This window comes from Pimephales promelas, chromosome 12, assembly GCF_988280905.1.
Source record: "Pimephales promelas chromosome 12, fPimPro1.hap1.1, whole genome shotgun sequence".
NCBI classification, from domain to species: domain Eukaryota; kingdom Metazoa; phylum Chordata; class Actinopteri; order Cypriniformes; family Leuciscidae; genus Pimephales; species Pimephales promelas.
The window spans coordinates 35,086,681-35,110,200 of NC_142780.1; the positions used below are offsets into that span (position 1 = coordinate 35,086,681).

Genomic DNA, 23,520 nt, shown 5'->3' on the forward strand with positions numbered 1-23,520 from the left:
AGGTGATGCTCGGCACGTCCTGAAGGGTCGTGATGGAACACGTTGTGCGTCTCAGACTTTGACATAATACTGTATTCCCATGTGTGTGTGCTAGAAAATAAAGTTGTTGTGAAATCCACTGCTCATCCTAAAAACGTGTAAATTAGTGTCAAGTGCAAAGAGGGAGATTTGTGCATGCATTTTTTTTTTAAAATTGCAATGGATCTGGGTGTTAAAAATGTTGCCGTCTTACATTTTTAAGTACAATCAACTTGGATGTTTAAGTCATGTCAACTTAAAAAAATAGTTGAACCTTGTATAACTTATAAAAAACTTGTTTTGATGAGAGAAAGCAATATTGTCCTAACTAATTGATCATGTCTTTTTTAATGTGGATCTGTCATTGAACATCCATCAGCATGATCACAAATCAAAATATAGATATATAGTGCTTTCAAAAAATATGTTTGCCCTGTATTATATATATATTTTTTTTTTCTCGGGGACTTGTCACTTCAGGAGGCTGGTGGTCATGTTACAACACTCTCTGGTCTGAACTATTCATTCAAGGTTTCCTCGTGTTGCATCATTGTAATCTCTATATGATTTCTACCCATTTCAGCTATTAATAAGCATGCTGATATTATTCAAACTGAGGAATTTCACACCTAATGAAACACTGGCGTTCGAATTCGAAATTTTTAAAAATTCGAATTCTTTCAAAAAAAGTTTAGAATTCGAACTGTGCGGCGTTCGTTATTTCCTCTTCATCAAAGGAAGGAAGCGCTGAAGCTCCACTGGAATCTGATGAATGTTTACTGTCGAATAAATGTCAGATTATCTCTGCTGTAAAAGCTTTCTAATAACGTGAGCGTTTGTGTCGGATGACTCACATTTGAAAGGATTCTTTCTCATCGTCATCATATCTGGTGCAAAACTCCCGCAGAGCTAACAGTTCACCTCAAATAGTTTCCTTTTCCGCCTTGAATATTAAAATATAATATGCATGTGGCTATGTGTGTTGAACCGCGATTAAACAGGTGTTTGAACCTTGTCGTGAATTAAATGCAAGTCTAAATGTTTAAAAAAAAAAATTTGTAAATTCGTTATAGGTAATAAAACGTCTTGGAAATTACATAAATTTTCGCTTTGGTGTGTGTCTAACATTTATTATTAGCCTACAAACGGACGAATTCATAAATCAGCGATCGGTCAGAAATGAGGGATAATTCCATGAGGTAGACTAAAGTTTAAAATTAAGTAAAGGTTAAAATTAATATATGATATTTATTTTGTAAATCAACATCCGCTTTAAATGCGCATCGCAGCTAAAAAGAAGTCTCTAAATGCAGTTGAATTTAATTGAAAACTTATTGATCTATAAACAAGTAAATGCGCTCATAACAAAAAAAAAAAATGTTTTCTTGTGATCCCGTATCAAGATGCACGAGAGCGCGTGTGTGTGTGAGAAGTCGCACATAAAATCAAATGACTAGAAGTGTAAACACACCGTGGCTGTGGATGGCAAGTTTTAAATAATTTTATACAGTCCCCCTGCCTGACAATTTTAACATGTGGTGTGTAAATATGAGAATGGCTGAGTGTGAAAGTGGATGAGTCCCTGGAGAGCGCGCACGGAGACGCGCCGCTCCAAAAATCAAAGTGGGGCAAGAAGACGCGGTGCGCCACAGCTGGCAGATCGTCTTATGTCGACGGGGAGGGGCGGTTCGTTTACCTGACACCCCTCTCCTCGAGCTCGAACCCTCCCCCTTCCCTCGCGCTTCTATCCCGCACCGCAGCCCACGTTACGCGCAGTCCGTGCGCTCCCAACTCCAGCGGTACGCGCAGGGACACCTCCATCTCCATCCGCGAGCAGAGCTGTGGATCTCCAAGTTAAACGAGCCTTCTCAACTTTTGGATGGAAAACGAGAGCATTCGAGGAGATTGCTAACTTCTCTAAGGTATTGTAGGATTTCCTTTCTCTCTCTCTCTCTCTCTCTCTGTCGGTGTGTGTGAGCATCTGCTCCGAGCGCGAAGCTGCTGTATATTTAACGAACAGTCAGATCTGTTTGCTGTCCTCTCTTATCAAAGAATTGATAACGAAAGAAGAAAAATCATTCAGGTTTTTTTCATCTCTAAATGTCGATTTTTGGGAGAATTTCATTTTTAATAAATGCAATGAGTGTTTTAAACACAACCCGGTGGTCAGGATTGCATTTATATGCATTAATGTGCACAAGATCTAAATAGGAAAAAAAAGCATAAACAAATCCCATTTTATGGAGACATGCGCTTAAATAAGATGAAATGACTAATACGACTAAATGCTTCTAAATAAAACACTCTCAGCCTGTAGAGAATCGCATCACACTGATTTCTTTTTTCTGTAAGCTGGTGTGATGTATAACTTTATACCTCAGGAGTCTTTATAGGACAGTGTCGTGTCAGACGCAAACAAATGCACAATATTTGTAAAAAACAAAAATAATTCAAGCATTAAATGCATGTTTGTCTATAAATCTGTTATAGAATATCTGCTTTTCAGGAGCTTCGCGCTAACAAATAATTACTCACATCTGAGATTAATGCATTTCCACTGCAAAAAAACAAAAACAAAAAATCAAATAAAAAATATATTTATCTGTGTGCTTTTAAATGTGATGGAATAAATGTTACAAAGTGCTTCATTAAATGCATGTGCATTACTGTGATGGTTATGCATGCATCACGCTGTGTTGATCTCGTGAAGACGTTCGCGCACACTCACTCTGGTCAAAGTGTGATGATAATAAGGAGCGTGTAGAGTCGAATGTGTGACTGACACACTTTTGCAGTTTATCTGATCCTCATTAGGAGGTCAGTGTGGTGAAAACGAGGTTATTCTTCTTGAGATTACTCTATTTATCTGTGGTGGATCTGGTCAGTGTTTCTGAGAACAGAGTTCTCGTGAGCTCTTCCTGCCAGCGTCAGGTTCGCTTCTTGTAAGTGCCGTTCGACATCAAAGTGGCTTTGATTATGCAGCTTTTTCACACTCGTTTCATTCTTACATCTCGTGTCACATTGAGAAGTACAGTCTGCCGATGTGAAACCGTGTGGGCCCTCTCGATCTCAACCTGAAAGTTGTTGAGCATCTTTGTTGGCATCGCTTAACCCCGTTTCCACGGCTGGCTGTTGTCGAGATGCCCTCCCTGATGTGATAAGCGAGCCTCGTTTCGTATCGGTGTCCCAAATCTCTGCGTCGTTTGGCACGCTCGGACGGTGCGTTTTAAAGGCCAAACGCAAAACACACATCGCCCCTGCCCTTCGAGACCAATTACCCGCTTATTTCCAGCATCACCTGAGAGTACAATCAAGACGACTCGCCCTCGATGAATTATTTCCACTCCGTCTCGCACGATTTGTCCCGTTGTAAGTGACGGCAGTCAAAAGAGAGGCACGGAGAACTTAAGAATTAATCGTCTTAATGAACGCTGAGGTGAAATAACAGCTCAGCAAAGAGAAGAATTATACTTGCGGTTAGAGCACGGTAAATACCTGTTTAGCTGCCAGCGTATGCATTTATTAGACTGTCGCCAGCAAATAAGAGGTCTGTCTCGTCTTTTAATACGTGGCTGCTCGGAGATTCCACCCTCTTTGGAAAAGGGCTGTTATGATTTCTGTAACAATGAATCAGAGACTTTTGATGACAAGCTCAAACCAGTTTGGGAAAACAAAAAAAAAAGAAGAAGAAAGGAAAAAATTGAGGATTGTTTGTGCATGCTTGAGCTCTGAGATCACATGCAACTTTTTCTTCAAGATCATTTGCATATATCAGGAGCGATTTGACTTGACGTTTGCGCGTTTAATTCCTCAAGCGCTGTCTTAAATGTGTGTGTTTGCCCGCTTTTATCTGCTTTCACGAATCGGATCTTTTTCAAAAGTGCGTCACGTCGATTCGGTCACGCTCGGGCTAAATGACATTTGTGGAGAGCAATATTATCATTCTCCGCAGATACGCACTTTGGCATAACCTAAATTTAGACACTCCATATGTTTTGATCTGATGTTATTGTCTGCTCTTTCTATGCTTGTCGTTATCCGATCTGTGTAGGTTTTCTCGAATCCTTTGTTCTGGTAAAGCGACACAAAGACGGCAGTATGTATCAGAGGAATGCACATACTGCAAAAGATCAGGGTTTTAATACCCACCCACGTACTCGCGAGAAACAATTAAAGAAGATACTCTCTTCACACACACACACTCATGCACTTGTAGAGATTTGGTGGGACGCAGATTAACGCCATATAAATCTGCCTTTGCAGTGTGGTAGGCTGAAAAGAAGCGAGGGGTTTTCATTTGTTGCTTTCGATTGGTCGTGCACACACACAAACACGCACTAAAAAGCGAGTGATATTGATAAAACGCTTGCAACTTTTTGCATTTGAACCCCACGACCTTTCTAATGTGCACTTATTACCACACTTAAGCCCTATTTTTAGGCCAGAGCTGCGTGTGATGGCAAAACGAGCCGGAGAAGTTTGTGAGTGACGGGCAAAGCCCGGACAAAGAGCTTCACAGCCGTCTCCCCTCCCCGTCGCTTTAACTTTATTAATTGTTGATGCGTTGCGATCCACGAGGCAGAAATTAGAAGGCTAATTATTGTGTCATGTGACGCTGCCCCACTGCAGTGACAGAAAACTCATTTCCCAGGCCTTGAAACTGATCTCACTCGATCGCTAGATGAAGGATTTCTTTTATAATTCGATAAAAGCGGGGAATAAACAAGCCGATAAAGAGCCTCTCTTGTGCGCATGGAGGGAGTAATTGTTTTTAAATAATTGATACGGATTCCTCCGGGAGTCTCGAAGAGCGGGATCTTTGTGTTTGTGTCGTTTGCGGCCGGACTTCGGGATCCCACAAAAGCTCATGCACGCTTTCACTGATTTAAAAGTCTGTCTTTATTCGGCAGGTGCAAGGAAGCCACAGGGGGATTTCTACAGTGCACACTGTCTCTAACAAATGCTGGGTTGTTTTAACCCAAATTTGGGTCAAATGTGGACAAACTCAAACGTTGGGTTAAAAATGTCATTTAAAAATGTGACCCAATGGCTGAGTTTGTTCATAATTGACCCAAAATTGGGTTAAAACAGCTCATCATTTTTTAGAGTGAATAACAAATGCTGGGTTGTTTTAACCCATGTTTGGGTCAAATATGGACAAACTCAAACGTTGGGTTAAAAATGTCATTTAAAAATGTAACCCAATGGCTGGGTTTGTCCATATTTGACCCAAAATTGGGTTAAAACAACCCAGCATTTTTTTAGAGTAAACAAATGCTGGGTTGTTTTAAATTAAACTTTTAAAGCCATATTTAACCCAAACATGGGCCCAGAATTTTTTAAAGCGTACAGTTTTTTTTTGTAAAGCTATTAAATACGCAAAGTTTAATATGTCTGCTGTTTATTATTACACTCTTAAAAATTGCTGGGTTGTTTTAACGCAACTTTGGGTCAATTATGGTGAAACCCTAACGTTGGGTTAAAAATGTAATTAAAAAATGTAACCCAATGGCTGGGTTTGTCCATAATTGACCCAAAATTGGGTTAAAAGAACTCATCATTTTTTGGAGTGTAACAAATGCTTGGTTGTTTTAACCCATGTTTGGGTCAAATATGGACATTTACATTTTTAAATTAAACTATTAAAGCCATATTTAACCCAAACTCTGCACTCTAAAAAAATGCTGGGTTGTTTTAACCCAATTTTGGGTCAAATATGGACAAACTTAAATATTGGGTTAAAAATGTAATTAAAAAATGTAACCCAATGGCTGGTTTTGTCCATATTTGACCCAAAATTGGGTTAAAACAACCCATCATTTTTTAGAGTGAACAAATGCTGGGTTGTTTCAACCCATGTTTGGGTCAAATATGGACATTTACATTTTTAAATTAAACTTTTAAAGCCATATTTAACCCAAACATGCACTCTAAAAAAATGCTGGGTTGTTTTAACCCAATTTTGGGTCAAATATGGACAAACTTAAATATTGGGTTAAAAATGTAATTAAAAAATGTAACCCAATGGCTGGTTTTGTCCATATTTGACCCAAAATTGGGTTAAAACAACCCAGCATTTTTTAGAGTGAACAAATGCTGGGTTGTTTTAACCCATGTTTGGGTCAAATATGGACATTTACATTTTTAAATTAAACTTTTAAAGCCATATTTAACCCAAACATGGGCCCAGAATTTTTTAAAGCGTACAGTGTCTTTGTAAAGCTATGACATATGCAACGTCTGCTGTTTATTATTACACTCTAAAAATTGCTGGGTTGTTTTAACCCAACTTTGGGTCAAATGTGGACAAACCCAAACGTTGGGTTAAAAATGTAATTCAAAAATGTAACCCAATGGCTGGGTTTGTCCATAATTGACCCAAAGTTGGGTTAAAACAACCCAGCATTTTTTTATTGGAAGTTTAACACACTTACAAGTCACGTGAGTCATGCAGCACAGTCAACTGCAAACTACTGTATTAACATGCATGAGTAGCGTTCTGTCTACAACGTGCCAGCGAGCGACTGTAATGAGTTCCAGGTTTTGGTGTTTTCCAGGAAAGGTTTGTCTTTTTTAATGGAGATGTGTGTGTGTGTGTGTGTGTGTACTGCCCATTTGCCTGCGCATTGATTGAGTCTCTGTGTTCAGTGTGTGGTGGGCACTGATGACTTACCCCATGCTGTGTGTGTTATCAAACTGCTGAGATGCTCTTGGCTCTGATTTATAACACTACCTCAAATAATCTTGTTAATGCACATTTAACATTGCGGAAGTGGCACGCACATAGACTAAACAACACCTACGCGAGCGAGCGTTCGGAGTAGCGCTGGTGAAATGTGCCGAGTGATAAACAGCTGAAGAGAGGTTTAGAACTTCAGATTCGCCTTATTGTGGCAGTATTCCAGGATAAAGGCTAAATAAGCCATCTTTAGGATGCTGAAACGGGAGGAAAGAGTTCAAATCGTCTGGGTTTTTGAAGAGGAATGAATTTCAATGAATGAAAAAAAAAAAATTTGTCTTATGAACTGAGCATTTCAAACGAGGAAATCTAAAATTGTTTATTTATATTATCATGACCAAAACAATAGTTTACACCGATAAAAGTGTGAACGTGACATCTTCTATGTTACAGTGCATTATATTTGTAACGCACTAGCGTATAAGTTTGCCCTGAGCATGTTGGCATTTTAAACTCTTCAATTGTGTTTACTCTTCTTCAAATAGGCGAGAGCTGAATTATAACCACAGTTGATCAAATCATTTCTGCTCTGTGAATCTGCATGCGCTCCTGTATGTCAGGGTGTGTGTGTGTGTGTGCCAGGGCTCTTGGCAGTGTGTGCACCTGTTGGCAGCATCAGGACCCTCCTGGCGAGGCCGGCAGAGATTGTGTGATGCTCTTGTACGAGACGTCAACATGGCCGCCACGCTCCGCTTGCACTGCGTTCGTTCCTTCGCTCGTTCGGCCTCTGATGGATTGTGGGAGCAGAAATACAGCAGAGATAAAACCATGAAACACATTTAAAAAAAAAAAAAAATCAAATCCGGAAATAGTTTTACTGTATATTTAATGTGAATACTGTGCATCGTTTTAGAAAATAGCCTCTAATGCATATTTGTACTTTTTGTCTCTGCCGTGATGAACTGGTCATATTAGTTTGGGCCTGATGTGAGTGCATGTTGCTGTTTCACATCTAAACACAAGCTCTCGGTAAACTCACTTCAGTGCTGGGCCGGTGACAGCATTGAAATGTGTAACATTACATTACACAAAAAAATCATTTATTTGTGTGTATTGCGATTTTTTTGGCCATCGCTCTTCTCTTACGTTTCCTGTTTTTATCAACTCAGCTCTGCTGATTACACATAGCTCCTTTAGTTTCATGTCTGCACATGTTGTTAAAACTGTTACTGTCTTCACTGTAATTAATATTGGGCCTATTAGTCATTCTGATTGTTGATTTTGGCCTAGCATTCGCTTGGTTACTTTAAAAACAAAGATAATCTCAAGATATAAACGATGTCACTCGGCATTACAGTAACAGAAACAAAGATAAATATGAATGCTGTCGTTTAACAATTAAATAATTAGACTCTGACTCTGTACTTGTAATATTTTTAATGTAGTCATGGTGAAATTATGTGATGTCGGAATCAAGTTCAGATCTTTGAATGTAACTTTAACCTTTCAGTTACTACTTCCAAACGACCTTTGACCCTTGCACAGAAATCTGCTGTCTGACTGTTGTCTTTATGTTTTTTATATGAAAACACAAGTTCAGTGTGTGTGTGTGTGTGGGGGGGGGGGGTGCCTCTGCAAGTTATTGTCTTTTATGTGCATGCTTTTTGAAAGTCAAATGATTTCAATCTTGCTTTGGTGTAAACAGAATTATTAGGAGTTTTTATTAATAATAATTAATAATGCTTGAAATTCTAGTCATTTTAAAAGTTTGGTCTGCATTTAATATTTTACTGCATAATCTCCTCAACATCATCATTTTGTAAACTGTGTCATCAATTTTTAGTGTGTGTGTGTTCATGGTTGAACGTTTGCTGTCACCTGCACACACTTGTGTGTGTGTGTGTGTGTGTGTGTCTGCGCGCGTGCGTGTCATGCACCAGCATCACTGACAGATGGCGTGTCCTTTTGCTATAAGAAATATTGTACTCTTGAGGCTCTTTTGCAACTTTTAAAAACAGAAAAGCTGCTATAATATCATCACACTCGTTCATATGATCATTCGCGTTTGCCTTTTACCTCCGATTCAGCTGATCAACAACAACAACACACACAGCATCGGGATCAAAATCAACATTGTGCACTAAACAAAGATCGTTTATTTTGTAACAAAATAAAAAAAAATGCAAACTGATTTTATTGTGTCATGCACAAATTCATGTGCATCCTGTATGTGTGTGTGTGTGTGTACAGGATGTGTGTTGTTCAGTAATAAATGCAGAACCGCCTCACTCTAATCAAGCTGATTAAAAATTCCTGCGCGCGTGCAGGCGGAAATCCACCATCATCCTCATCTTCCTCATCCTCCTCGTTCTCCGGCACTTTTACTTTATTTTCGCCTTCATCCTCCAGGACAGCGAGAGCTCCCGAAAGCAGTCTTCAATCGCGTCGTTTAGGAGCTTTTAGGGATGAGGAGAAGCGCGCGGCAGGCGCGCGGAGAGGGAGGGATGAGCCGATGCAACTCATAATGTAATGGGGACAGAGAGAGAGAGAGAGAGAAAGAGAGAGAGAGCGAGAGCGAGAGAAAGAGAGAGGCACACACACAGATAGAGAAGGGAAACAGAAAGAAAAGGACCGAGCGCGAATGTTGCGAATGTTACAAATGTAACAAGCGGAAGATACAATGTCGCGTTGACGCGCGTCAGGAATCTTCTCACGCTTTGATGTTTCATTCGACGTTCGAAAGTGTATCGCGCACTTTTCCAGCCGCCGCGGGTCCGCGCGTGTCGAGATGAGACTCGGTGTCTTCGTGCTGTTGTTCGGCCAGATGATCCAGAGAGGAGACGAGCTTCGGATCCCACAGCCTCGCATTGTTCAAGCTCAACGGGATGTGTAGCGAACGCCGATGCTTACTTTTATTTATTTTTTTGGCGTTATTTTGCGCACAGAACGGATGCTGGATGTGACGGTAAACTCTATTGAACTCTATAGACTCACCGGAGATCGTTGCGTTTAGGATTGATGCGTCTACGTTTAAAAATCACATATTAAAGTACTTTGCGCTTCGTATTATCCGCTGTAATTCATGACTTGGCGCACGATATTAAGTATCGAGGTGTGGACGATCTGGAAGTTTTGTATAGAATAGAATAGACATAAAACTGATATTCGAGTGAAGTTTGTGCTCTTCCTGCCAAAACTTGAAGTCGCTGTTCATCCTCAGCTCTTTATATGCTCGTCTTAAAGTGGTGAGTGAAGCTGGTTGATTTCTTCTCATTTCTTTGTTTTGTGAAATGATTTGCACTCTATTAATTGCGTTAAATGCAATGGAACATGCACATTATCTAGCAATAAAAGTCATTTTAAGGTGCACAAAGTTCATCTTTTCATATACCTGTTCTATTGGTTCAAGTCACGCAAGTTCATGTGTGCTGTGGAATTCATTGTTGCATGTCTGATGTCTTGTTTGGCCTGTTTGATGAAATCTAACCCCGTCTGTCATGATTGACTGTCTGTGAATGCAATGTTGAGACAAGGTGCACGTCCCTTATAATCTCGTATAGACGTTTTAGGGAAACTTTACAAACAGAAACCCTTCATTTTACATGGAAAAGTGTGTGTGTGTGCTTCCATAACAGATCAGATCCGCTAAATATTTCACAGCCCGTCCGCTGTACGGTGCGCTGACTCATTAATGTACAAAAACGAGCTTGTTTGCTCTTCACGTGGGATTCTAAGACATGCATAATACATGCTCTTTAGAACGGGGATGTGATCGTTGCATGAAACATTGTAAATGCCATGTAGCGTTAGGCCCTGATTTGACATTTCAGTCTACATGGAAGAGACAGTTTATGTTGCAAAATGGTTGAGTAATCTTCAGAAGTGTTTACCGCATGGAGATAAAAGTTTATGGCACTTGAGCGTCCTAACACTGTTTGCTTTTATTCTCCCCTTCAGGTGACCGCGAGCAGTGGAGCTGAGAACCATGGAGCATCTCAGCGAAACATGCCTGGGGAAGGAGAACTGTGAGATGAACGACACCAAGGCTCCTCCGGCTAAAATGGCCCGTCTGGAGCAGAACGGGAGTCCTCTGGGCCGGTCCCGTCTCGGCAGCACTGGAGCTAAGCTGGCCGGCGTGCCCTTCAAACCCCCTGGACATCACCTGAAGGCCTGCCACAAGAGGGGTGAGCTGCCCTTTTCTTAGTCCACTTGCGGTATTGCAATACACAAAAAAAATGACTGTTTGATTTGACTTAAAATGCCAAATTATCTTTTACGTTGTGTGGATTTGGATTTGGTGCTGGAGACATCACAATAACAATATTCATGATTCTGAAGCATATTCGTCCGTCAAATGGTCTTCGTTTCCTGCGTACGCTTCTTGGGTCTATACGACCCCAACAATTGATTGAGGAATTGTACAAAAAATATACATTTTTGATCATAGAAATAATATATCATTTTTTTGGTTTGCTTCTCATCTGTTCATTAAAGCTGTGTTTTTGGAGATATAAAGTACTTTTGTATCCGTTTACCACACAATTCCTCAACTACACCATTAGCTTGCATATGAAATATTATTTTTTTATGATGCATTGCATTTATGTGTGAAAATGTTCAGATTTATGGCGGATTTCTTTTTTTTTTTTTTTGACACATGAAGAAAATATTTTTAGTTTTGTTCACATTTCCCATTCAAGTGTAAACATTTTTTTTTTTACAAACCTTCAGAACAACCGAATCAAGCCCAGTTTTTTTGTGTGTGTGTGTAGATAGATAATTTATGAAAAGTCACAAAATCTTATTCCACTGAGATGAAGGAAACCTTTTTTTTTATTAAGTAAAAGTCGATTGAGGTCTACAATAATCTAGGCTGGTAACATCAGGCATTTGGCATTATTAGGACCCACAAATGCGTTATTATACATTATATAGTGGTTTAATGTAGTACTGACACTAAAACTCCAGTATTTAAAGGGGTGTAACGTACCCTCATGTCACGATTCGATATTATTGCGATACTCCAAGACATATGATAAAAGGTTAAGACGGTTAAAAAGGTTAAATGAATCGTCTTGGACTCGGTGTTGTAAACCCAAAGCACAAGATAGAGACACCAGAATATCAATATTCATGATTCTGAAGCTAAAAACTGAATTATTTTAGGCGAATATGCTTGCACTCTTTCACCGAGTAGATATATTTAATAACATCAGACATTTGGCATTATCAGGACCCACAAATATTCCCCCACTGTGTTATTATACATTATATATAGTAGTTTAATGTAATACTGACACTAAAACTCTGAAAACTACAAGCAACGTATTCTATTGTATTTTTGTTTTGCAATATATTATTAAACCCCTTAGATTCCAGTGAGAAGTAATTCATCTGTCCACCCAAACGTGACGTTTAATGCACAGTTATGAGAATTTGAACCAATGATATTTTACGATGGGTGTGTGACCAATAATAAATTGTTCTGTTTGTGTTGTGGCCACTAATGTCTTGCACCTGGATAAAATATGTTGCGATAATTGAAAGTTGTCTGCATATTGTTTTATTTTTATTTTTTTTTATTTAACCTTTGTTTAACCAGGTAAAATCAGTTGAGAACAAGCGACCTGGCCAAGACAAAGCGAAACTAAAAATAATTTATTAAATAAAAATAATAATAATCCATACAGAAAATCATAATATAGTACAAAATACAATTAATTTATATATTTCTGTTTAGCACTAAGCATATTTGCATCAATTTTCAGAAAGCAGTCACAGATGAAATCTTCTTGATTTGAAATTCTTTTTTATTTGTATTGATTTGTTTGGTGATTTTGATGTTTCATTGCTATTTGCATTCATGCATATATGCTGCAGTGTTTAAGATATTTTAGTTCTAACATTGCTCTCCGGGCAACCGTTATTATTATTATTATTAATGTGAAATAGTGAACTTTTACTGAGTGCCTGCTGAACTTTGCTAGCTACTGTAATTCATTGTTTTTAGCTGAATAATATTTACCATGGGCTTTTCTCAGCTCTCTGGGAACAAAGCGTGTATTGATCCCGAAATGAACCGACACAGCAGTCTTTATTGTTAGATCTTTATCTATTAAAAATGGAAAAGCTTCGATTCAGCACATTCCCTGGCATCTGCTTATGATTACACCCCTATTTATTGATTGTTTTCCTGAAAACGGTCGCATTCTCAGGAAACTGTGACCGTGAGGAGCAGAAATATGATTTCTTGTGGATAAGAAGATGTTAAACCCTGTAAAAAAATAAAGATCCCGAGTCCAAGAGATCATGAAGTTCCTGAAATTTCATCACCGGAGTGTTGCAGCTGGCTGGTATTATGTGATATTTGCACAGTAAACCCGAACACATGACAGCTTTGGACGGAGATTCTTCGTTTTTTTATTTTTTCTCCCTGATAGCGGCGCGCTGTTTACACAGACTCGTAAACCTCAAGGCTATAGGGATCCGCCGCCGCCGCTGTGTACAGTGCATCATGGGAAGGGTTCTGGGATCTGCCTGCAGAAGTATTCTAATGTGATTTGAGCACCTTAACAATAAATAAAGCGCTAAACCCACGATGAGCCCTAACCTTTTAGTGCGCTAAATAGCTGTTTCATGACGCCATCTCCTCCCGTTCTGCATGTTACAATGCTGATTTATTTTAACACCATTACTGCGGATCATAATCAATTGATAATTACAGGTTATGCCACCCAGAACTCTCTAGCAACAACTTGGCATCTTCCTTGAGCAAATGCAAACTTTATTTTTAGCTCGTTTATTTTTTATTTATTAAACCTTTATTTAACCACGGAAATAATCACATTGAGATAAATATCTCATTTACGAGTGAGCCCTGGCCAAAATAGCAGCACACAATATACATAAATACTAGGGGTGACTACGGTTCTTGTTATTTTTTCTTTTAATCTTTAACACTCCAGAAATGTACTTCAGCATGTGATATATAGCTTAATTATCCACACTTTAGGATACAGTATTAAAAAAATATATATTATATTCATGCAATCATGCACAAACTGAATTTGACTCTTTGACTTTAAGCACATTTTGGGACTATCTCAGAGGAAAGCTAGGTGAGATTTAGATACAGCAAGAGAGAAGAAATTGACATGCTTTTTGTTTATTTGGCAAAAAAAAGGAGAATGTGTATCACTATCTCTACAAGAACTTGTGCATTTTTATCACATAAATCTTATTTACACAAAGAAATTAACTTGCATGTATCAACTGCTAACTTTTGTAGCTCTTACCAAAATTCTATCTTTTAAAAGAAAAAGAGAGGAACTCTTAAAACACTGTCATTGCCTATAGATAATTAAGCTATAGCAATAGCAAAGGCCATAAACATAAAGTGAAATTGAAGTTCAACCTCAACACAAAAACAGTATCAACAATGCTTCTATTCCCAAAATGTGAGGGTACTTTTCCACTTAAAATTAAAGTGCAGGGTTTGGAAACGTATGACTGAAGCTCTTATCTAAACATAAAGTGCCACTGTAGTTAAATTAAAATATCATAACATGAAATCCAAAATGTTCCCACACACCGGACTTATACCATAGACTTATACGACGCTGGCGCATCCTCCAACTCCCTCATCCCTCCCACTTGCCATTTCTCCGCGTGCCGTGTCCTGCAGCGCTCCATACTCCACTTTTACTGGCTTGTTTATTAACTTGAACCGGCGCTGCACAGAGCGATCGGTAATGACATCAAATACCGCGAAAGTGATGAATGCATACGGAGCCGACTCGCGCTAGATTGATGTTATTCACCGATCGCTCTGTGCAGCGCCGGTCCAAGTCGAACAAGTTTATGTCGCGCGAAAAGAAAACACACGTCACATACGGGCACGAGGTTACATTGCGCATGCGTCGAACCGTGAGACGCACACGCGCTCCGAACCGAGACAAGCGAACCGAACGGTTCGGGTGTTTTTTCATGTACCGTTCCACCCCTAATAAATACATAAAACAGAATACACAACACGCACATGTACTAAAAATAATACAAAATTAAATGTTAAGAGCAAGTGCAGACAGAGCCCTTAGACGGCACTGCATCACACACAGGAATGCCAACATGGGCTCAAGAATACTTCCAGAAAACATTGTCAGTGAACACAATCCACCGTGCCATTCACCGTTGCCGGCTTGAATGATTTGTTTAAGTGTAGCAGCTTGAACTCACTTATCGAAATAAGTTCTTCAAGTTTTATAATTTGCATTTGCATTTTTGGCTGAATGTGCAACACAAACTGAAGAGTAAAGCGTGCTCTCTCTCTCTCTCTCTCTCTCGTGTGTGCTAGGTAACATGCTGCCGGTGTTTTGTGTGGTGGAGCACTACGAGAGCCCCATCGAGTTTGACAGCAAAGAGGAGCATGCGGAGTTCGTTCTGGTGAGGAAGGACATGCTCTTCAACCAGCTGATCGAGATGGCCCTGCTGTCCCTGGGCTACTCGCACAGTTCGGCTGCACAGGCTAAAGGTACGGCACGCTCTCTCACACTCCAAAACACCAGTCATTTTTTTCTCTCATGCATTTAGATCAGAACCGTGAGTCATCGAACGCCGGTGCAGATGCTCGGGTATTTTTGGAGGCTAAACAGAGATATTTTTGGAGTGATTTGTTGGCTGCGGTCTGGGCTGACCTGATGTCGAGGTCAGGGGGGTTGTGGGTAGAGGAACACACAGGTGCGCCTCCTGCTCCCTGTAATCACACTTTTCTCAATGGGAACGAGTGTGGAGGTGGGCCTGCGGTTTCTAATTGCTCGCTTTATGGAGTCGGGGGCTATTTTGAGAGCTGGAGCCTTCAGTCTGTAATTTATCGAATTTATACTTTCTTTTTTCGTTGGATCTTCTGGATCTTGTTTTTTTTTTTTTTCGGTGCCAGTCGAAAGATAACATGTGGTCGAGAGCCTTTCTTTAACCCCATATAAAGAAGTACCATGGTATTATCATAAAAAAATGAGCGCTGTTCTGAAACATGGTGAGCGTTTGGCATTGTGACATTGCTAAGTTCACTTTAAGTAGAGTTCAAAAGATTAAAGCATTAAATTGATTAAAAGTGATGCAGTTCAGTTGTTCTTTCGGTTACTCAAATAATCCTGATTGAAAGCTTAAAGGAGTAGTTCACTTTTAAAAAAAGACTTTTGCTGATAATTTACTCGCCCCCATGTTATCCAAGATGTCCACGTCTTCCTTTCTTCAGTCGAAAAGAAATTAGGGTTTTGGATGAAAACATTCCAGGATTTTTCTCCATATAATGGACTTCAATGGGGACCAAACTGTTCAAGGTCCAAATGAGAGTTTCAGTGCAGCTTCAAAGTGCTTTAAACGACACCAGACGATGAATAAGGGTCTTATCAAGCAAAACGAGCGGCCATTTCAAAAATAAATAACAAAGTTGAAGTTTTATAAGCACAAATGGTCGCCTTGCTCTGTTCTGTGATGGGCGTTCGTGACTCTCCTGTTCGAACTCGTTTATCAAAATGAACGAATCTTTTTTCGAGTCATGACTCGAAGGGTCCTTGATAAGACCCTTATTCATCGTCTGGTGTCATTTAAAGCCCATTGAAGCGTTTTAACCGTTTGGACCCCATTGAAGTCCATTATATGGAGAAAAATCCTGTAATGGGAACGAGTGTGGAGGTGGGCCTGCGGTTTCTAATTGCTCGCTTTATGGAGTCGGGGGCTATTTTAAGAGCTGGAGCCTTCAGTCTGTAATTTATCGCTGGCTGTCCATCATACTTTCTTTTTTCGTTGGATCTTCTGGATCTTGTTTTTTTTTTATTATTATTTTTTTTAATTTTTTTTTTATCAGTGCCACATGTGGTCGAGAGCCTTTCTTTAACCCCATATAAAGAAGTACCATGGTATTATCATAAAAAAATAAGCACTGTTCTAAAACATGGCGAGCGTTTGGCATTGTGACATTGCTAAGTTCACTTTATGATGCTCAGAAGTAGAGTTCAAAAGATTCAGCAAGGATGCATTAAATTGATTAAAAGTGATGCAGTTCAGTTGTTCTTTCGGTTACTCAAATAATCCTGATTGAAAGCTTAAAGGAGTAGTTCACTTTTAAAAAAAGACTTTTGCTGATAATTTACTCGCCCCCATGTCATCCAAGATGTCCACGTCTTCCTTTCTTCAGTCGAAAAGAAATGAAGGTTTTTGATGAAAACATTCCAGGATTTTTCTCCATATAATGGACTTCAATGGGGACCAAACTGTTCAAGGTCCAAATGAGAGTTTCAGTGCAGCTTCAAAGGGCTTTAAACGACACCAGACGATGAATAAGGGTCTTATCAAGCGAAACGATCACTCATTTAAAAAATAAATAACAAAGTTTAAGTTTTATAAGCACAAATGCTCGCCTTGCTCTGTTCTGTGATGCACGTTCGTGACTCTCCTGTTTGAACTCGTTCATCAAAATGAACGAATCTTTTCCTAGATAAGACCTTTATTCATCGTCTGGTGTCATTTAAAGCCCTTTGAAGCGTTTGGACCCCATTGAAGTCCATTATATGGAGAAAAATCCTGGAATGTTTGCTTGGTGAGCAGAAGAGACATTTAAACCTCTCCCAAAGCTTTGAATGAAAAAATAGTATACAAAAATATACCAACATTTCTCTCACTTCACCTTCCATCTTGTCTAGATTTTTAAATGAATGTTGTTGCAATGTGTTGTCTACGAAAGATTGCTTTAAATCCTGCCAGCTTGCTAGGTTTTGAGGTTAAGACATTACTATAATGGGGGTAATAACATGCTATTTAAGTGTGTTATGTTGAATATGGTTATTAAATGACACATCAAAGTACCATAATTGCCACAAGAACTTAGAGGACCTATTGTGCTTTTTTTCCATGTTCGACTCTCTTTAGTGTGTAATGTTGCTGAGTTATTCTCTATATCAGTGTTTCCGAACTCCTGAAACGCCTCCATTGTAGTCTCGAGTTTATTCCACCTCACAATATTCCTCATTATAATAATTAATGCGCAGACTAAAGGGGCGGGGTCTGGTTGAGTTAGTTAGTAGTGTGTTAAACTGGCGGTTATGGTAAATTAGGGGGCGGGACATTTCCCAAACACACCGATCCGGCCGACCAATCAGAGCACAGGAGAGACAGGAAGTAAACAGAGCGTTACTGACAGACTGGGAAGAGAGGAGCCGCAACAATGGAGGATATGAGGAGAATAATCAACATTAAAGCAGGAAAACATGTGCTAGCAGAGCCGAAAAAGTGAAAAGAGTGTTTTATTCGAGTGTCTGCCTGTGGTAAATGGTGTTTCCTCACCGCAGGGCTGATTCAGGTGGGCAAGTGGAACCCCGTGCCTCTTTCCTACGTGACGGATGCACCCGACGCCACAGTGGCGGACATGTTGCAGGATGTGTACCATGTGGTCACGCTGAAAATCCAGCTACACAGGTCAGTGTTTCCCATCTACTGTACCCACAACAAAACAGTGCTTGTTTTTTTTATTTCCCACAAGCCACTGCTGTGGGCACACACAGACACACCTCTTCCTCTTTCTGTAGACACATCCATGTGTGTCTGTCTGTCTTGGTTGTCTCCAGAGACTCTGTGGCTGTCTCACACTTTAAGGTGTGCCGGATCCGATCGCTCTGTGTGTGTGTGTGTGTGTCTATATGCAAACATGGATGTGTTAATTGCACATTACAGCAGTAGTACCTCTCAACCAATTCCTTCAAATAACCATCAGTAGTGCGCTTTAAAAAAAAAAAAAAAAGATCCAGCAAGCCTTCATTTAAATTTAAAGGTGCCATGTGTCATTTTTACACCACTAGCATTGCAAAAATAATTCTTTGGTCAGGCAACAGAAGATCATTGTTTTTGCACTTCCGTTCGGCGGCGCGGAAATGACACTCCTCGCCCTTAATTTGCATCGCATGCTGGCGTCGAACGTCGCCGTCGCGATATTTACTTGGCAGCTTGCCGTTTATTGCGTGCTATTGAACAAGCATTCATTAATGACGCCCCGAATGCAGCTGTGTTTTCTCCCGTGCATGTATTTAATGCTCATCTAAATACTGGAGAAGGTATTAAGATGCTGGTCCTTTTTTAATGCGTCTAGCTTCTAAATCTATCTGGAAACACCTTAAATTGTTTCAGCAAGCACATCAGGGCAGGAAGGTAGAAGTAACGTGAAATAATAGTCGCCGCATGCAGCTGATGTATAATTCATGCATCAATACAGCAGATGTGTTGTATAAAGTAATTAACTAATCAGAACAATCAGGAGAGAGAGAGAGAGAGAGACTCCAGATGCATCTGCTTCATGCGCCAAATGAAATCTGTCTGTCTTAGAGGGACGCTTGCAGCTGAGAAGCAAAGCCCAGTGCTCACTGTCCTCTCTCTCTCTCTCTCTCTTTCTCTTGTTCTATCTCTTCCTGCAGTTGTCCTAAACTGGAAGACCTTCCTCCAGAGCAGTGGACCCACTCTACAGTAAGAAATGCGCTCAAGGAGTTACTCAAAGACATGAACCAGAGCTCTCTGGCAAAAGAATGTCCCTTATCACAGGTGCTGGAGCCTTCCACGTCTAGTTGCCAAGATTGCAAAGTGTCCCTTTTCAAATGCCCAGAGTTTGATGGAGTGGAAATGGACAGAATTGCCATAGAAATCCAAATCAATAGCCATTGTCGTGCCCGTAGATTAATGCACTTTATTTTGATGCTGTTGCTCGCCCGTTGTGAATGCGAGTATTGTTGGGTAAACAATGGGCGGATCACAATGATCTTGATAATGCATCGCAAGCTGCGAACTGTTATGGGTGAATCTCACGAAACGTGTCAGTTTTAACCTTAAAAACCAAAGAAAGAATTTTGCTTATAAGTTAAGCCTATTTTTTTTTTTTTTTGGGCTGTCAAACGATTAATCGCGGGTGCACTGTGTATAATTATTGTGTATATATAAATACACACACATGCATGTATGTATATTTAAGAAAAAAAATATTATTTATATGTAAAATATTTATTTTTATATATAAATCTATATGCATAAAAATATTTCTTAAATATATACAAGCATGTGTGTGTATTTTATATATATATATATATATAAAATAATTATACACAGTACATCCACATATATTATGTAAACACAAACTTTTATTTTGGATGCGATTAATCGCACTGTTTTTGCATTATTGCGTTAAGCAGCTTAAATCCTCATTACCGCAACTAACCATGCCTCAATAAACTAATTACTGCTTATTATTAGTTAGTAAAGTACAGTAGTCAACTTTTCAAGCGTATCAGAAAAGATGTTTTGTAGGTTTAAAGGAATAGTTCTCTTAAAGGGATACTCCACTTTTTTTGGAAATAGGCTAATTTTACAACTTCCCCAGAGTTAATCAGTTGGGTTTTACCGTTTTCTAATACATTCAGTCGATTTTCAGATATTTATAAGAACATCAGTATCCAGACAGTTTCTGGTCTCATTGACTACCTTAGTATGTATTTTTTCCTACTATGGTAGTCAATGAGACCAGAAACTGTCTGGTTACTGATATTCTTCTAAATATCTGAAAATCGGCTGAATGGATTCGAAAACGGTAAAACTAAACTGTTTAACTCTGAGGGAGTTGTAAAATGAGCCTATTTCCAAGAAAAAGTGGAGTATCCCTTTAAAAATATAAAGTGTGTCATCATTTACTCACCCTCAAGTTGTTTCAAACCTGTATGAGTTTATTTCTTTTGCTGAACACAAAAGATTATATTTTGAAGAATAATCATTGATTGGACCCCATTGACTTCCATAGTATTTTTTTCCTACTATGGAAGTCAATGGGGTCCATTCACAATCAGTACTAATAAACATCCAATATCCCAGTAATATGCATAAGCAGCTAGTTAATAGTGAGAATTTGACCCTAGACTAAAGTGTGGCCTTATTTTCTTACCGTTTTATACAGGTTTTTTTTTTTAATGTACGGTAATGAAAATTTAATCAGAATCACTTTTGAGAAAAATCGTCATTTTTTTAAAGCTGTAGAACTTCCAGACTTTTACAGTAATGAGAATTTATATGTAAAAAAATAAATAATAAGATCCTAAAAATGGGCTTCATTTAAAAAAAAAAGAATTAAAATGAATGTTTGTGGTTGAAATGTAACCGGGACACATTTCCATGAGATTCACCCTTAAAACTGCTGCTGTTTAAATAAGCAGAGCCTCTGTTTGAATGCTTAAGGGAAGATGAGCGTTTCAGCTGGTGTGTGTGTGTTGGCACTAGTGCATTTCATCTCAGGGAAGCCCGTTCTGTACCTGCAGGTTGTGTGTGTGTGTGTGTGGTGTAAAGAGTCCCAGGGTGCTGTTCAGGCAGCGCAGGGGCTGGGCCGCTCCACATCTCTCTAATCACTCTGTTTACAGTCCATATGTGAGCTATTCCCACTGAGCAGCGGCCCGGCACTTGCACTGAATTACAGTCCGCTCCTCACATTTTCTGCTTTCCGCTTTTGTTGTTTCTAGGATGCCTCGTCACGTTAGGCTGGTAACCTAGTAGAGGTGACCTTTCTTAGTTGAACAGGAAGAGTTGGAGAGATCAGGCCGATTTAAGAACGAACGGCAACTTTTATAGGATTAGTGTTTCCTTGATACTCCGACGGTAATCCCTGCTCTTGAAAAGGTTAATGAATGGAGAATCAGAAGGAGGAGTCGCAGCAGGGGATTGTGAATGGTGTTTGTTGCATGTTTCTGGTGAACTACAGCTTTATATGAATATGTTGGTTAGACTTGTTTCCTAGTGCCGCTCATGTGGGATGTTGAGTTTTCAAAATTTGACTTGAATGCGACTCATTGTGCAAGAAGAAAAAGGAGAAAAAATGATTATGCATGAATGTTTGTGCTTTTCCTTGACTTAAATTGTCATGAAATCATTACTGTAAAGAGTCCTTGTGCTATGGAAAGGCACTTTTTAAAAATGTTATAATAATAATGTTGATATTGATATTTATTAAATTGTAGTGTGATTTTTATTTGTATTTATTTATTTATTTGAATTGAGCAATTTGTTAAAATAAATTTTGGATGAATTTAGCAACTTCTCAAATTCTAAAAAAAATTAAAAAATACATTTAAAATAATTGAAACCCCTAAATTAAACATTACATTTTTTAATCATAATGATGTTGTGAATTTTAATATTGATATTTTTTTGTCAGCAGGGATGAAGTCAGTGAAGTCTAAGTCAACGCGCTAAAACATTTAAAAGTAAATGTTACGAAAATAAAATTGTATTATAATATTGGTACTATTGTATATATTGATAATGATTTTAATTTTAGTATTCATTTTTGTGGGATATATTTAGCAACATCTCAGGAAGTCCCAATTAAGTATTAGGACTTTTAATTATTATAATCATATATATATATATATGTATATATATTATTAGGGCTGTCAAATGATTAATCGCATCCAAACATCCAAAATAAAAGTTTTTGTTTACATACATACTGGGTGCACTGTGTATAATTGTTTTGTATATATATATATATATATACAAAATATATATAAATACACACACATGCATGTATATTTAAGAAAAAAATATTATTTATATATAAAATCTTTATATTTATATATAAAATAAATTACATATAAATCTATATACAATATATACATGAATATATATATGTAAAATAATTACACATATATTATGTAAACACAAACTTTCATTTTGGATGCGATTAATCGTTTGACAGCTTTAATTATTATTATTAAAAGTTTTTAAAAACGTTGTCGGCATGCTAAATTTCACAGACATGGTAAAATTTGTGGGGGAAAAATATCCCCCATAAAGCTAAAAAAAAATGGACGAACTCACGAGTTAACCTCACTAATCGACTAGTTAATTGACTAATTGGCCATCCTGACCTGTTCCCAGTTCATCGTGTGTTTGTGGCCTAAAGATGCCCTGGATAAAAAAAAAAAAAAATCATGCTTTTGTTTTCAGCACAATATAATTCGACCGCCGTCAGATCGATTAGTCGCGCAACGCTAAAGAAAGGAGAAAAGTAAATAGCCCAGTCAGGTTTGCTCCCGTCTTTCAGCACACGTATGTTTGGAATAAAGACACAATGCAAACATGCCACGTAAGAAGGAAGTGCAAACGCTGATTCCTGCGTATTTCTGTGCGAATCTCCCGTGACGGAGAGTCAAATAGATGTTTTATGTGGATGGCGGCGTGACGGGCTTCCTGGGCGCTCAGATAAGGCCTCGCGATGGTTATCTTTTAAAGAGGCTTGTCCCATTACCTGTTGATGGCTCCTGGCGCTCGGAGGTGTTTATCTGCATGGTTTGAGGTGGCTCGGGAGATGTGCGGTGTGAGACGAGTGATTAATGAACGCAGATTCTCACAACATCTGTGTCAACTGTACTCAATCTCGAACGGATCATTGATGACTCATGGGTGATTCTGTTCCTTCTCTGTTGTTAGTTGTTTGCTCTCAGATCAGCGATAAAAGAGGGCTGTGACATTTAAAACACCAGTCGGCCTTCAAATGTCTGCGGTCTGCATCTTGCGTTTGGAGAGGGTCTTCTCCTCATCTTGGAGACCGTTATGCACTCCTCATTTCTGCGGCAGCATGAGCTTTGGCAGTAAAGCTTAATAGTCCTTCTCATTGTACACAGCGATGTGGTTCACCCTCGTCTGGCTGGACTCTGAAACCTGTTCATGAAGGGGTTTTTATCCCGATGCCGTCATAGTGTTCCATATAGTTCCGTACTTCTCCTATGACATCATATGGAACTCAG

General features: G+C 39.0%; 1 protein-coding gene across 6 annotated transcripts in view; it reads left to right on the forward strand.

The window, feature by feature from the left end:
• satb1b (SATB homeobox 1b) overlaps nucleotides 1-23,520 on the forward strand; it is a 105,221-nt gene that overhangs the window by 38,914 nt on the left and 42,787 nt on the right. The window contains exons 1-5 of one of the 6 annotated variants that reach the window (XM_039688731.2): nucleotides 1,763-1,940; nucleotides 10,655-10,881; nucleotides 15,051-15,227; nucleotides 18,043-18,169; nucleotides 19,159-19,282. In XM_039688731.2, the coding sequence (XP_039544665.1) occupies nucleotides 10,683-10,881; nucleotides 15,051-15,227; nucleotides 18,043-18,169; nucleotides 19,159-19,282 (627 nt within the window). In that variant the 5' untranslated portion in view covers nucleotides 1,763-1,940; nucleotides 10,655-10,682. Of the gene's footprint in view, nucleotides 1-1,762; nucleotides 1,941-8,994; nucleotides 9,943-10,654; nucleotides 10,882-15,050; nucleotides 15,228-18,042; nucleotides 18,170-19,158; nucleotides 19,283-23,520 lie in introns of those variants that run through there. The other 5 variants (XM_089118085.1, XM_089118084.1, XM_089118083.1 and 2 more) reach the window with 5 other exon arrangements.